The sequence below is a fragment of the Neolamprologus multifasciatus genome, chromosome 16, assembly GCF_963576455.1.
Source record: "Neolamprologus multifasciatus chromosome 16, fNeoMul1.2, whole genome shotgun sequence".
In the NCBI taxonomy this organism is placed as follows: Eukaryota; Metazoa; Chordata; class Actinopteri; order Cichliformes; family Cichlidae; genus Neolamprologus; species Neolamprologus multifasciatus.
The window spans coordinates 10,480,870-10,496,717 of NC_140454.1; the positions used below are offsets into that span (position 1 = coordinate 10,480,870).

The 15,848-nt window shown below is 42.1% G+C and overlaps 1 protein-coding gene across 2 annotated transcripts in view; it reads right to left on the bottom strand.

Moving 5' to 3' along the window:
• ankrd44 (ankyrin repeat domain 44) overlaps positions 1-15,848 on the bottom strand; it is a 38,205-nt gene that overhangs the window by 14,479 nt on the left and 7,878 nt on the right. Inside the window, exons 2-18 of one of the 2 annotated variants that reach the window (XM_085134912.1) lie at positions 15,595-15,678; positions 14,347-14,425; positions 13,850-13,920; positions 10,743-10,943; positions 10,170-10,257; positions 9,819-9,961; positions 8,876-9,088; positions 7,925-8,003; positions 7,719-7,833; positions 7,544-7,626; positions 4,314-4,377; positions 3,798-3,866; positions 3,253-3,393; positions 2,088-2,153; positions 1,362-1,473; positions 448-519; positions 156-357 (exon numbers count right to left, since the gene is read on the bottom strand). In XM_085134912.1, coding sequence (XP_084991038.1) covers positions 156-357; positions 448-519; positions 1,362-1,473; positions 2,088-2,153; positions 3,253-3,393; positions 3,798-3,866; positions 4,314-4,377; positions 7,544-7,626; positions 7,719-7,833; positions 7,925-8,003; positions 8,876-9,088; positions 9,819-9,961; positions 10,170-10,257; positions 10,743-10,943; positions 13,850-13,920; positions 14,347-14,425; positions 15,595-15,678 — 1,882 coding nt within the window. Of the gene's footprint in view, positions 1-155; positions 358-447; positions 520-1,361; positions 1,474-2,087; positions 2,154-3,252; positions 3,394-3,797; positions 3,867-4,313; positions 4,423-7,543; positions 7,627-7,718; positions 7,834-7,924; positions 8,004-8,875; positions 9,089-9,818; positions 9,962-10,169; positions 10,258-10,742; positions 10,944-13,849; positions 13,921-14,346; positions 14,426-15,594; positions 15,679-15,848 lie in introns of both variants that reach the window. The other variant, XM_085134911.1, reaches the window with a different exon arrangement.

Consider the following 15,848-nt stretch of genomic DNA (forward strand, 5'->3'; position numbering starts at 1 on the left):
TGCTGATTTCACTACAATTTTTCACATATAGAAATTATATTTTTGATTTATTTTTTTATCTTTTGGAACAAAATAACAACATCCTTGCTCTTGTTTTGAAAATTCAGTCTCCCAGACCAGCTATCTTATTTCTGTTTCCTGTTTTCAGTGCTCACCTGCAAGGTGCACTGGGGTGCGTCCATACTGCTTATCAGTAGTGCGTGGCGATGCTCCCTGGCTGAGGAGAGTGTGAACGCAGTCAGAGTGACCACGGAGAGCAGCCAGCGCCAGAGCTGTCCTCCCCATCTCGTCCCCCTGGTCTACCTCTCTCTCCCCCTGCAGCAGCACCTCCAGGGCCTGAGCATGGCCATGGTACGCCTGAAGAGAGAAATTACTGTTTAAAAATGTAAATTAAAAAAAAAAAATAGGATAACCTACTACAAATCCTTTTATCCGTTTAATACTGACAGCGAGGTGCAGCGGGCTCCTGGCATGTGGAGATTCAGAGTCGTCTTGTTGACCGCTATCTCTGTCCAGCAGCTGGAGGTCAAAACAAAACCAACGTGAACACAGTCACAGTCTGTTCATGTGCTTTATCAAATTTAAGTAGCTCTGTTTTTCAGGGATTTACTCAGAGCTCTTTTTTGTTTGTTTGTTACATAAAAGACTTGATGCTCTAACTTAAAACACCCAGATTTCTGGCATGTGGTGAAAAAGTGATAGGCCATGATAGGCCAGCAGAGAAAGAAACTCCCTCCAGACACTCCCCAACAGTACAAGCATTTCCTCAGTAAGGCTTCAACAACATGTGACAGGAGTGTGTGCATCTGTGTGAGGACTTTAGTCTGGAGACATCCTGTTTGTGCAGAGTGAAGGCAGTTCGATTCAGTCAGGGTTCAGAAATAGGGTCCAATCAAAATGACTTCATTACTGACCATTACCTTTTTATACTTTTGCTACCCATTTAAACCATTGTTTTTAGTCAGCTGTTACATTATTTTAGCAAATTATATTAACTAATCAGTAAATTTGTTGTTTTTAGCCTGCTACTTTTTCAAAGACAATTTGTTGGCAAATTGTAACAAGCTAACTTACATTTAGCTAGCTGTTAGCTTACCTGTTACTGTCAGCTAGCTAATACTATGTCAGATTTGTTTCGGGGCTCTTTGGTTTTTATTAGATTTGACTGACTGAGAGAGCTAGGAAAGGGGGGCAGAGAGCGGGGACAATATAAAGCAAATTTTCAGTGACTCTCAGAGGCTACGGTGACCACCGGTCTATCCCTAGCTGATGCTACTCTTTCCCCATTAATAGCCCTGGTTGGGGCACACTGGGGTAAGGGGCTAAGGTGTGCTATGTGTCACACGTTTGTGTAAACTGACCAGTTCTAGACAGTGCCTGTGTCCATAGGCTGCGGCGTAGTGGACAGGGTTGTAACCCTGTTTGTCTTTCAGTGAGGCCGTAGCACCGCTCTGAAGCAGGAACTCCAAACATCTGCAACACAAACATGTCATTTCAGAAGGCAGCTTAAAGCACACACGCTTATGACATCAAGATAACACCGTTTTAAATGTATAGTGGTGAGTCTTGACTGGAGCTAAATGTCAGTTACACATCACACATGTATGCTATAGACTTTGTGTTTTATTATAGTCTTTTATCGCCATTTGTTCTTAAATTTTTTATTTATCCAATTTTGTTTTGTTTTCTTTCCTTTTTTGTTTCTTTTTTTCATTAATAAACTTTGAGAAAACTGTGAAAATCACCTGTTATATTTCCTGTTCCATTTTTTAACATTACTATTTACTTTGATAGATTTTGATAGATTTATTTCTTTAAGCTAATCACATTTGGCTACATAGTAATAGAATTTATTAATTTTCTATACTACTATATGCTAATCATTTATTCATTATCTTCAGTGAATCAGTTTTTTTTATCTAAGTATTCAGTCTATTTCATCTCTTTTTGGAGATGTCTCAAAAATGTCGTTTTTGTTGTTTACAATTTAATTTAAACAGATGCGGTTCTACCTTTCAGTTTTTGGCATGTATTGTAGATTTGTGCATAGCTTTGGTCAAATTTCAGTAGATTTTGTTCCCACTCACAGTGCTGCCTCCTTCTCCCTTTCTGCCTGAACGCCTTCACTCTCTGGCTCCAGAGCAACACGACGTCTATGAGGGAGGAGACAAACAGAGGATCAGGGTAAAAAACAGATAGGCGTAGAGATAGGATGACATTAAGTATCAATATACTACATACATACAACATGCATTAACAAAACAAAAACAAAACAGCCTATTTAACTATGTGCATCATCACCTGCCACTGCTAACACGCTAACTGAACTAATACTGAACGTTAACCTGCAGACCATGCATGACTCAGTGACAGCATCGCCTCTGGTTACCATGGAAACAGTAGGTATGGCTCAGCGGGTTTCTTTATGTGGTAACATAGGACAGCTAGCCAGATTTGTGATGCACCAAGGAGGGGGTGTGAAGAGCTCAGCTCAGCTCCCAGCCAGGCGCCAGTCTGTCTCCACTCATTTTTGTGACTGAGGTAAACATGGAGGACTCTGCTCAACACATCTACTGAGATGCTCTGATAACTTCTTCCACCTTGTGGAAACCCAACAGTGAAATGCTCCTTATACACTGATCAGCATTAGTATTTATCATTGTAATATAGTAACCAGACGTATACTGTTTCTACACAAATGCATGCAGCGTCTTCGAATGCTTGTATTGGTGCATTTATTTCTTCAGCGTTACCGTGACAGTATTAGCCAAAGTGCTCATTTTAAACTAGTTGGCCTTCTCCTTTAAATGTTAAATTAACTTTTAAACCAGATGTAGTGAAGATGGTTTAATATCAATGCAATACTTTAAAGAAATGTGTGAATACAATGTGCAAAAAGGATCATCGCCTGAAGCTTTATTTTAGCAGTACATCCAGCTGCAAACTCAGGCTCTCAAAGGAGCATTCTGCTGTTTTAAAAGCCACAGTGTGCTCAGTACAAGGATCAGACCAGCTAATAAACAGAGTGAAGCAACAAGAGAGTCACATAGTCCCCCAAGGAACTGTCTATAACACAGCATTTTAGACTTAAAGTCAAAATCAAACCGAAATAAAAAAAAATATATACGAATATAAATATAATTAGATAACTTTGGATTGAAAATGCCAACAACTTGACCAAGTTCAGCATGTAAGAAGAAAAAAGAAAGAAGTGGCTGCAGCTTTATGTAAAGTTTTTGAATGCTTGCTCACCTTCTATCCAGATCTGAGGCAGCAGCATAGTGCAGGGCGGAGCGCCCCCACTGGTCTGTGGCATTTATGGCAGTGCCACATGCCAACAGAGTCTCCAGACACTGATAGTGACGGCTGGCAGCCGCATAGTGAAGAGGAGTCCTGGGAAGTGAGAGAAATTCAAATGAAGACAACAAAAGTAACTTAATTCTAAATGCAATCAAAGGGAAAAAGATAAGATAAGATAAGATAAGATAAGATAAGATAAGATAAGATAAGATAAGATAACCTTTATTAGTCCCACAGCTGGGAAATTTGTTTTGTCACAGCAGGAAGTGGACAGTGCAAAAGTTATGTATCAAAAATTAGAATATAATAAGAATAAATACAGTACACAACTGTACAGAATAGAATAAAATAAAATACTATATACAGTAGAATAAAATAGAATAAAATATACCATACACAAGAATTTGAAGACCAATCTGCTTTTTTTTCTTTCCTTTTTATTTTGACGTTTCTTAAAAAGTTTAGAAAACTGTTCTCCACACAGCAACATGAAGTACCTGCCACACTTATCTCTCCTGTTGTGGTCTCCTCCACTGCTCAGGAGCAACTTGACACAATCCACATTACTGCACAAAAACACAGAGACGGCAGTTATTACTCAAAATGACGCTTCCAGGTGAAGGATTTATGATCCTTAGGCAAAAGGAAAATGTTTGGTTACTGAAAAACATGCAGCATAACACTGAACTGCTGAGCCAGGTTCTGGCAGAGGCCAGAGGGGGCCATGTGATTGTTGTAAGGTCTTAACATAATCAATAAATAAAACATAATCAAATTAACGCCATTAACACCATGACTTGTTCTCATATTTAGACCATCATGCCGAGGCTAACACAGGCACTGGTTTTACTCCGTTACCACAGCAGCTAATGTTATCATGTCCTGGCTGATGTCAGAACACAAAGGATTTTCCATTTCTGGAAGATTTTATCATATTTGTTCCACCTGGCAATTTCTCCTCAGACTTTTGCTGCACTGACTATATTCTCATATCTGGAAAGTAATGGACTCACCCTCCGGCAGCAGCAGCGTGGAGGCAGGTCCTCCCCAGCGTATCTGGAGTGTCTATCTGAAAGCCTGCAGACAGGACCGAGTCGTTACACATTATGCTAAACCTCCGACCTGATGGGAGCAGCGCAGGGAAACGAAGGAGGGCCAGACAAAACAGCAGCAGCCATCACAGAGAGAGAGGAAGAGAAGGAGGTGGAGAGGGAGACAGGGGTTAGTGTGACAGGTGGGGAAACGAGGGTTACACAGACGATCATGCACATAGAGGAAAATACAAGGACAGGTTACACACAGAGAGAGCCACACACCTTATCTTCAGGTCAGAGACACATTCAGACAGCTTCACAGGATAAAGTGCAACAAGGCAAACAGCGCAACGCAACACAGCTTGAATTAAATGGACGTTTGACACTGTAGGATGATTAGGATTTTTACAGATACGCAGATAAATAAAGTCATCATCAAATTAATCCATTATTATGGTTCTGCAATGTTTACATGGGACGTTTTAATCAGAGGAAACGTACATTTATTTAGAGGTAAAGCTCATTTACATTTATAGGGTTCACCTTTTGTCTGCTAATAATCCAGCAGATTATTCTGATTGTTCATCTATAGACATATTCTGCCTTTGCATTAAATATAATGGAATGAAGTAAGCACCACAAAAACTGAACAAAACTCAACAGTCATTTCTTTTTTGAAATATTGTGATTACTTAGTAGTTTCATGTAGGAACTGGGATTTCTTTTGGCACACCACCCCGTGCTAAAGTCACCACGGCACCATGAAAACACCAAAGTCACCCAGTAAAGATGGCGTCCACCATGAAACTGCTCACAACTACGTTTTTTGGAGTAACCTAGTTATTATTCCTGGAGGAGAAATTACTAGTAAATTTTTGGATGCATTTCCAAGAAGGCATTTTCTCTAAAACTGGTGGACTCGTGCTAAAGTCGTGCACATTTCTTCCCATCCTGAAACATTTACTCAGCTTAGCTTCTTAAATATGATCATTTTCAGTTTCTCCTCCGAACTGCTCATTTTAATGGTATTCTTTAGACAAAACAAGCCATGCAAAGTCATAATTTTAAAGAAATTGTGGAAATGAACAAAAAGGCCTTTAAAGAATATTTGAAACTTGTAACGGGCTGTTTCTATAGCACTGAATTATAAGTCTTAGCGAGTCCAGGCTCAGATTGGCACAGGCTGCACGTACACGTGTACGCTTTCTTTCACATCCACATGATTATCAGAGTTAGACCTACAATTGCATAGCTGACAGGAAATCACTCTTGAGATCCACGGTATGAAGGATTTTGAAATCCAAGATTTAGCTGTGGGTGCAGCAAACACAGCACTCCTGACCAAACCCAGTACTGCAGCTGCACAACACACAAACACATGTAAATGACTTCTTTGTTGTTAGCTACAGCAGCTCAGCAGAGCCATGTGAGGAGCCCAGTTTCATCCACACACAAGCGCTGGCGCCTTGTTAAATCATCAAATGGTAAATGGTAAATGGCCTGTATTTGTATAGCGCTTTTACTAGTCCCGCCTAGGGACCCCAAAGCGCTTTACACGTCCAGTCATCCACCCATTCACTCTCACATTCACACACTGGTGGAGGCAAGCCACAGTTGTAGCCACAGCTGCCCTGGGGCAGACTGACAGAAGCGAGGCTGCCATATCGCGCCATCGGCCCTTCTGGCCAACACCAGTAGGCGGTAGGTGAAGTGTCTTGCCCAAGGACACAACGACCGAGACTGTCCGAGCCGGGGCTCGAACCGGCAACCTTCCGATTACAAGGCGAACTCCCAACTCTTGAGCCACGATTACCCCGTGGGGTAAGTTAACTGGAAGCACGAAGAAGTCGGGTCTTTTCCCAACTTTTGTTTAATGCAAAGTTTCTTCGTCTGTTTTCAGAAAAAAAAAAAGTTTAACAGATGATATGAGAAGAAAATTATTTTACAGGCCAAAGCAACACGGAAACTTTCTGATGTAAACAAGATAACTGCTGATAGAGGAGAATTCACAGGGATGCACTGTGTCCGGAGGGAAAATGAGTAATGAGACTGAGGCCTTGTCTTTTCAGGAGCATTGTGACCTGAATTTGGCTGGAGCTGAACGTGCCTGTGCAGAACAACAGCTGGACTCAACGCTCACTGAAGTTACACTCCAAGATGAAATTAAGACAACAGAAGTCCTCAGTCAGCACACTGAGGGCAACGCGCACATACGTAGAAGTGCTGACTCAGCGTTCTTGGAACAACAAACAATAGCAAATAATTTCACTTTTTTAGACAAAAGCACATAAAACACTGTTTGTGTTTGATTGACTCAAAATGCTGTTAATTAAAATAGCATCCGTTCATGCTTTTTTCATCAGCTGTTGCTAGCTAGTTATTATTTTTTTCCAGAAACAACCAGTTCACCCTCCTCCGCTCTGTAGGCGCTTGCTGAGCAGCTACACTCTGTGCTTGTGAACTCGACTTCCTGTTCTCTGTGGACACGCTGTGACGTAGCTGACGAGTACATATAAAGAATGCTTCCTGTGTCACCAGGAAAAAAAGGACCATGTAGTGCAGGCTAAAGACCAACCAATGTATCAGCTGATGTTAGCTATATGCCAATCTATCAATGTCTGCATTTATTTTTTTTCCCATCTCTTTAAATAAGAGATGGGAGAAACCTTCTTCAGGGAACTTATGAGTGTTGAAGTTGGATAGTTTGTCCACCAGAGGATGTGCCACATGTTGCCGACACCTGTTTGAAGTCCCACAAACACAACAGCCAGCTGATCGTATCAGGTCAGGCAGACAAATATAATGTTTTGTATGTCTCAATAAGACGGGAAACATCATAGGACGATATATATGAATTTTGAATTTTAAATCAGCAAATTTTGTTACTAATGTTAGAAAATACTGGCAATCACCAAGGTGACCACTCAGGTATCAATTTCAGAATACTAGCTGACTTCCTTCTTGTGTTATTGCATTCAGAAAATGTTCAGAAAACATGACCTCTGACATTGAGGTCAAACTCGTCCGAGATTATTATTAGACACACTTATGGTATCAATTTGAGCTTCTACATTGCCTCATTCTCAACTTTTTCGCATTTACAAACATTTACTTTATTTCAAGATTTGACCAACTTTGAAACTGTAGCACTAAATAAGGCAAAGCTAAGTTTAACTAAATCCATCATGCACCATTTCCCAGTTAGCTACCTGACGACAGCAGCTTCCGGCAGCAGTCAGAGTGCGCATTCAAGGCAGCCAGGTGAAGAGGAAACATCCCGTGGACTCCTCGCCTTTGGAGAAAGACATGGGTATCTCTTTATTTCCATAACACGTCATTGTAACCAATAAAATTCTCAACAAGTCAACAAATAAGCAAACAAACCTGGTGCAGTCGGCTCCGCTGGTGATAAGCGTGTTGATGAGGAGCTCGTGGCCATAGCGAGCAGCAATGTGAAGGGGAGTGTTGCCATCCTTGTCCACACTGTCGATCTCTCCGCCTGAAACAAAACGCGAAAAAAATAATGACCCTGTGGAGTTAAGGCAGCTTTAAGACACCGCGAGACAAACACAAGCATAAAGAAGTCTCACCGTTCTGGATGAGGGTCTGGGAGCGAGTGAACCGTCCGTGAACCGCAGTCATGTGGAGAGGACTCTTTCCATCCCGACTCTAACGTGGATAGAGAAGAAAAAAAGGTTTAGAATGAAACACGGACTTCAGACTTCAGTGTTTTTTAATGAGCACCCTTAGCAGAAAAACACCCCCCAAGGCATAATGTTGCCACTTCTGTGCTCGACTCTGGAGACGGTGTTCTTTCGGTCACATTCAGTATTTTCTAGAATATTTTTACATTTCGTAATCCTCTCATTCTATCATATGATAGAATGAAGGGTATTTCTCCTGTCTCTGCTTTACTTTGCAAAATTTCATTAATTGGCAAATAGCCACTGTTCCTTTATTTTGACACTTAAAAAAATCATTTTGAAGAAAGCCCAAAATATTGACTAAAAAAGTTTTTAGCTTTAGCATTTAGCATGTTGTACCAACTAGCATGTCCACAGCATGTCTTTTATCCTGTCTTCCTTCTCTCACCCCAACCGGTTGCAGCAGATGGCCCCGCCCCTCCCTGAGCCTGGTTCTGCCGGAGGTTTCTTCCTGTTAAAAGGGAGTTTTTCCTTCCCACTGTCGCCAAAGTGCTTGCTCATAGGGGGTCATATGATTGTTGGGTTTTTCTCTGTACGTATTATTTTAGGGTCTACCTTACAATATAAAGCGCCTTGAGGCGACTGTCGTTGTGATTTGGCGCTGTATAAATAAAATGAAATTGAACCGAGCTGAACTACTCGAACTGTCGACACAGAAACTTCAGGTTCAATTGCAGCAGCACTCGTTTACCACAGAATACTAAAACACCTCTTAATGTGTCTAAACTTAAGTCTGTATTTTTTTATTCCATAAAAATAAAAATAAACATCACCATTACCCTCGATATACAATAATAGCTGGGCTCCAGTCTTGCCAGCAACTATATTTCTCTGCACCTGTACATTGACATCGGCCCCATTGTTGACCAGGAACTCCAGGCAGAGCGCTCCGTGTGTGGAGGCAGCAGCAAAGTGCAGCGGGGTGAAGCCTTTGTTGTTGGCCTGGCTGACATTGGCCCCATAATCAATCAGCTCACTGACAACAGCGTCCTGACCATTGAAACAGGCCACGTGGAGAGGCGTGTTTCCAAATGCATTGGGCTCATCTATCTGTGGTCAGAGCAAACAGAAACATATAAAGACTAGGTAAACATGAATGACAGGGCGTCTCTTTCAAGGTGCAAAGGGAAAACGGCACAATCAGCTCAACTTGACTAGTACATAACAAATCAGTTATAAATCCATTAAAAAGCAATAAAGCTAGTAAAAATATTTAGGGTATATTTGGGTTAGATAATAGTTTATGTTTAGATAAAAGTAATAGACTGTATGCTTATACTATATGCTAGCTAAAAGAAGTGAACAAAATGGTTCACTTACTGAGGTCAGCAGCAGATTTCTGAGGTATATAAGAATGAGTTGGCTCTAACTTGTGAACGATACAATGAATGCTGGTCATGTTAGGATTGGTCTGTTCACTCAAGAAGGGACTGTCTGTCTATCTCTGTAGGGTATTCTGAAGTAAACAATCAGGCGAATGAGTGACACGCAGAAGGAATGTTTTGAGGATTTCTTTTTAGATTCAAGGAAAATCTGACTCCATGTATCCTTTTCCCTCTTTTATTTAGTTAGTGGTAGTTTTCACATTGAAACAGCAGAGGTACAGTGATGGCATTTTGAAAAGCTGGAGTGGGATCTAACTACTCTCCACAACATCCTCTCTACTGTGAGGGATCACTCAAAGTGAAAGTAAACTTCTGAATGTATTTTTATTTGCAATGTGGACTGTTTGAAAATTAGGGACAAAAGCGTGTGTTTACGTGGGTGTATGTGTCCTGACCTCAACAGACAGGTTGAGCAGGTGTTTGACGACGGCAATCTGTCCACTGGAGGCTGCCGTGTGAAGCGGAGTGTATCCTCGTTTGTCTTTGCAGCTGATCTCTGCGCCTTTGTTTACCAGCAGGCACACCACATCCAAGTGACCTAAAGGGGGATTATAAGAAACACTGACACTCAGCTGATTGGTCGTCCTTTTCACCGAAGCACTGCTCTGATGAAGCGCTGATGTCTTTGTAGACCTTAGAGGTTGTTGTTATGTTTTTGTTGGTAGGTTTTTGTTATGTTTGGACTGGTTTTCCATTTCCTTTATCTCTGTGACATGTGCTTAACAACCTTCACTTCTGTCTCTTACCCATGAAAGCTGCCCAGTGCAGAGCTCGGCCATCCTTTTTATCGAAGGCATTGATGTTGGCTCCTTTAGTGAGGAGAAGGTTTACCATCTAACAAATAAACAGAAAGGACATGAGAAGGAAATATTAGAGGGAGGTGTGCGCAACAGGATGTGTGAGCGGGCGGGTCTTTTTATAACAGCATTGTAAATCAATCTCATCTCTCGGCCCAGTCGCCGCATAAACATCGGCCTATCGAGCAGAAATGAAGGCACCGTCCATTCAGCTCCGCTCCACAAATCTGCCGCCTCTCATTGTTAATTTTAGATCTGGCACGCTGGTGAATGATTTTGTCTAAGATGAGGAGTGCTTCAAAATGCACAGCCCACTTAATAATCCCAGTGACACAGCTGCACTCGCCCACCTGTTTCCTTCAACCAAGCTATTCAACCAGAACAGCACAAAGGACGGTTACGTCACAGCCTGTTTATTTGTGAATTGCAGTGTGAAGTGCAACCGAATGCGGCCCCACTCTGCAGCTAACGTGCTGATCATTTACTTCCAGTGCTTAAAAAGACTGCTCCGGGCTGCCTTACCTCAGTGTGGCCGTTGAGGGCAGCGTGGTGGAGAGCAGTGCGTCCACCACGATCGGACACGTTGACGCTGCTCAGCAGTGGGATGATGATTTCAGCGCATCGTAGCGCGTTATTCGCTGCAGCGACATGCAGCGGCGTCTGCCAGTTCTTGTCCCGCGCGTTCACGTCAGCAGAGTGGCGGATCAAGACTCGAACAGCCTCCTGAGGAAGAATTTTGCACATACCTGAATCATGTGACACCTGAATAAATGCAGTCCAAGCCTGCAGATAAACTGATCAGTCAACTGATATCTCAGAACATTATTTAACTAATGAAAGTAATGCCATTAAAACAGGGTAAGCTTCCTCTTTGTAAATCCCTCCTGACTAACGTACTGAGACAGTTTTTACTTCAGCTCTTTTCTTTAGCTAGCGCTATCTAAGTGGTGCTAATCTTTGAAATGGCAAAATGGCATTTTTAAAGTGGTTTTGAAACAAATAAATAAAGAGTTATCTTGTAACGACGTAACTTGTATCAAGCCTTACTAATGTTATAATTAATATTAAAATTATCAGATATTATTTATTCTAATCTTTTTAGTATATTCACCTCATTTAAGGATTTCCTCATACTTCATGCTGTTTTTCCTATAACAGTATTTATTCTCAGTAATCAGCACATCAGTGAGAACACAGTTAAACCTGTAACACGTCCTAGGACTGTTTAACATTAACTGAGCAACATATTTTCTGTATATACAGCTGTGCAAAAGTCTTGAGCCACAACTTATTTCCTGATATTTTGCTCTCAGGGAACCAGACTTGGACTAGTTAGTCGAATTAGAAGAAAGTACATGATAAATGGACTGATTCTTACATAGCGCTTTTCTACTCTACTGGTCTGCAGTACGTTGGCCCCACAGGGAACTGTGCTGGCACCGTTTCTCTTCACCCTCTACACTGCAGACTTCTCCATCAACTCCCCACGCTGCCACCTACAGAAGTTCTCTGACGACTCTGCCATAGTCGGTCTCATCACAGGTGAGGACGACTCAGAGTACAGACAGTGGACTCTGGACTTTGTGGACTGGTGTCAGCAGAACCACCTGCTGATCAACGCCGGGAAAACGAAGGAGTTGGTGGTGGGCTTCCGGAGACGCAGACCCACCACACTTACACCGGTGAACATCCAGGGAGTGGACATTGAGATAGTGGACTCTTATAGGTACCTGGGTGTTCACCTCAATAATAAACTGGAGCCACAACACTGATGCTCTTTACAGGAAGGGTCAGAGAAGACTCTACCTGCTGAGGTCATTTGGAGTCCAGGGAGCGCTTTTAAAGACCTTCTATGACTCTGTGGTGGCATCTGTCATTTTTTACAGTGTGGTATGTTGGAGCAGCAGTTTATCGGCAGCTGAGAGGAAGAGGTTGGATAAACTCATCAGGAAGGTCAGCTCCATTCTGGGATGCACCCTGGATCCAGTGCAGGTGGTGGGAGACAGAAGGACTCTGGCCAAAATAACATCTCTGATGGACAGAGTCTCCCACCCCATGCATGTAAATGTTGCTGAACTGCGGAGCTCAGTGACAGACTGCTGCATCCTAGATGCATGAAGGAGCGTTTCCACAGGTCCTTCCTCCCTGCAGCTGTCAGACTGTACAATCAGAACTGCTCCCAACAAACATAGATGTTTACATCTGCGCTGTAACTGCAATAAGTTAATTAACCGATTCGCACTACAACCTGGTTTGCCTCTTATCTGTAATTATTTTTATTTCACTTAATAATAGTACAGTACTCTGTTTATAATAACCATTGTCCTTAATGTAAATATGTAAGAAAAATCGTGTATGTTTCTGTTCTGTGTCTTGTGTACTGTTTGTTGTATATGTGTCTTTCTGGCTGCTGTTACAACCAAATTTCCCCTTGTGGGACAATTAAAGGATTATTCTATTCTATTCTGAGTACTCAAAGCACTTTACACAACTTGTACATTCACTTGAGTACTTTTGGTGTCAAACTCCTCGAGGGCCGGCGTCCTGTAACTTTTCCATGTGTCCCTGCTGCAACGCAGCTAAATAATATTAGTTGGTCATTAGAAAGACTATAGAACTGGACTGCAGGTGGCAATTCAGCCATTTGATTCATGTCATAGCAGCTCCTGAGTGAATGAATAAGGTGCAATAAAAGTACTTTTAGAAGTACATTTTTTCTTTAAAACTTGCACTTTTATTTAAATATACTTGAGTAGGGTTAGGTGTCAGGTGTGTTGCAGCAGGGACACATGGAAACGTTTGTCATTCCTGTGCTTACTATCTAACATTCATATGCATTCATACTCCGATGGATGCATCGGAGTTAGCATCTTGCTCAGGGATATTTGGCATGCAGACTGGAGCAGACTGGGATCGAACCCCTGACCTGCTCTACCACCTGAGCTACAGCCAACCCCAGAAGCTTGCCAAAGACAGCTCAGGCTATGTTGGTGAATTAAGATGTTCATTCCAGACATTGACTTTCAGCCTTGTAAGAATTGTACAAACTCTGCTTTTTCCTTACAAACTGTATTTCCCTGGTTGTTTGGTCATGTTTCAACTTCCCATTTCCCTGGCAAAGAAATGAGGGGTGGATCAAGACTTCTGAACAGTTGGAATATCTTGCACTTAAATGTAAAGACAATGATCAGAATTTGAAAATAAAGTTAATCTGTCACAGAAATACATACAGTCTAATAAGCAAGAGCTTGCTAAGACTGTAACCACTCTTAACGTGTACATATAAACCCATGATGCTTGGTATCATAAACTTGGCTAATATAAACATTTTAAACACAAAAACTAGACGAGAATTTGCCATCGCACTGATAATAAGTGCGACCTGAATATCTATAAATGGGCACACAGTCAGTGGAGCCTTCAGCTAGTCCTGCTATGATGAATTACCAGTATGGATACTGGGAGTTATGCAGCCAATGAATTGCTGTAACCCAGATTCCTTGAGATGGAGAACAGTGTGAGTTCTGGTTGAAACCTAAAAAGAAAAGTCATCTGTCTGCTTTCATGTAAAACACACCGAGGTTCCCCGACTGCACTGCCCGTGTGTGTATGTGTGTGTGTGTTTTCACCTCACTCCGAGATGCAACAGCGCGATGGAGAGGGGTCAGCCACATGTTATCTTTGGCGTTGACACGTGCCCCTGCAGAGCGGAAACACAGCATGGCAAGCACGGAAAAGATGTAACTTCACGTTTACAAAGCACTCTGGAAATTTCCTCAGAACTCCAGGAAACACAAACCTTCCACTTCCATCAACTAACATGAGCCTTAGATGCATCCATACGGTAATTACTTTCACCAGAAAATGATGAAGCATATTGAGGGCGTCCACAATCTTCTGTGACAGTCGGGACGTTGGTGGCCGGGCTACGTAAAGTTTTAGGCAATTTAATATTATCAAAACAATGTAGGGGTTTGTTTGTGTGTTTGTTTTTAAATTGGACATGAGCTAACTGTATTTCATCTGGGATGCTTTAAATGTCATAAAGCTCCACATCTACATTCATTCAATAAAAAACAACAACAAAAACAGCTGAAATCTGCAAGAAAGACGTGGCGTGTTTTACCCGAGAGGATGAGGAGTTCGGTGATCTCGCCATCGCCCAGGAAGGCTGCTGCATGCAGCGGAGTGCGCTTCTCTGCATCCTGATGGAGGAACAGTGGTGCGTTATGAGACAAGTGACCCTCCCACATATGAGCACATGTCACACAGTTACAGTCCTAATTGTCTTCTGGCAATTTTCCCTCTGTGATGGTTTCTGTTATCTGCTTGTATGACTTTGCGCCTGTTTGATCGAGTCTCTGTGGTTGTTGTCGTGGGGGGGGGGGGTTGCCCCTTTGTGTTTCTGTGTCTCTGTGTGGCAGTTATATGTGTCTTTATGTTTCTTTGGGGATGTTTTTTGTCTATGTGTGGCTCTTTTGTACATCCTTGTAGTTGTTCTGCATTTCTCGAAGGCAAAGCCAGTCTGCACGGCAACATTTAGAGCGCTCTGTGGAGTTTTCCTGTAAACACGTAAGCCTCTGTTTACATTTACCAAACATACAGCGTACCATCAACAGATGGATCTGATAACCAAATCTATAAGTATTTAAATCCAGTGCTATTTCCATTCATGCAGCTGGTATGAGGTCACAGATGAGTAGAGGATCAGTGACCTTGTGCTCAGAGCGTCTCATTGAATAAATGCCCATCACACTGGCTGAGTGGGCTGACATAAGCAGAGAGGACAGCCTCGACATGTGTTGTGTATTTATACCCATATGAGCAGATGTGTAAATAAACACTCACCCTGAACTCTGGTTTTACTGATTCTTAACGTGGAGCCCTAATTCCCTCATTCTAAAACAGGAAGTGGGGGTGGAATGAAGAAAAAGGTGGCTGCCACCAAGTCCAGTTTTATTTCCCTAAAAGCTGACTTTGGGCAATGGAAACTTTTTCTGCACTAAAACATGCACGCTTACAGACGATGGAGAGAGCACAAGTGCTTTGTGTGAATATTTGTGTCCTGGATGAACAGAGTTATGGTGAAACCACTTAAATTAGATTGATATTCTTTATAAATTCAGCACAGGCAGGGTGAGCTTTTTGTTATGTGTCATTTATACACATCTGTCATGTGTATAAATGTAGAAACCAAGTGCTTAAAAAAAAAAGAGCTCACTCTTCCTCCACTTCACAGCAGCAGCCAGTGAGGTAAGTACCTGCATACAGTTTATTTGTGAATACAAACCATCTGCTCTGTGGAAAAAATGAATTGGTGAGTGTTTCACATGCACAGAGACAGAATGCCTGTTTGGTGTACATGTGACCATACCAGAGCATTGATGTCTTCAGACTTGTATATGAGCATACGGATCTCTTCAGAATCTCCACTGAAGATTGCCTGGATGAGAGGAGGCTGTGGGGACAAGAAAGAACACAGTCACGTGACCACTACGGACGTTACAAAAGGCTACGATCCTTCCCACGGTATGAAGTGCTGCCTATGTGTGCAGTACTTAAAGCTGCAGCGTGTACAAAAACTGCAGACTGTACACAAAAGAAATGCAGGCCTTCCCTCACTTCTTA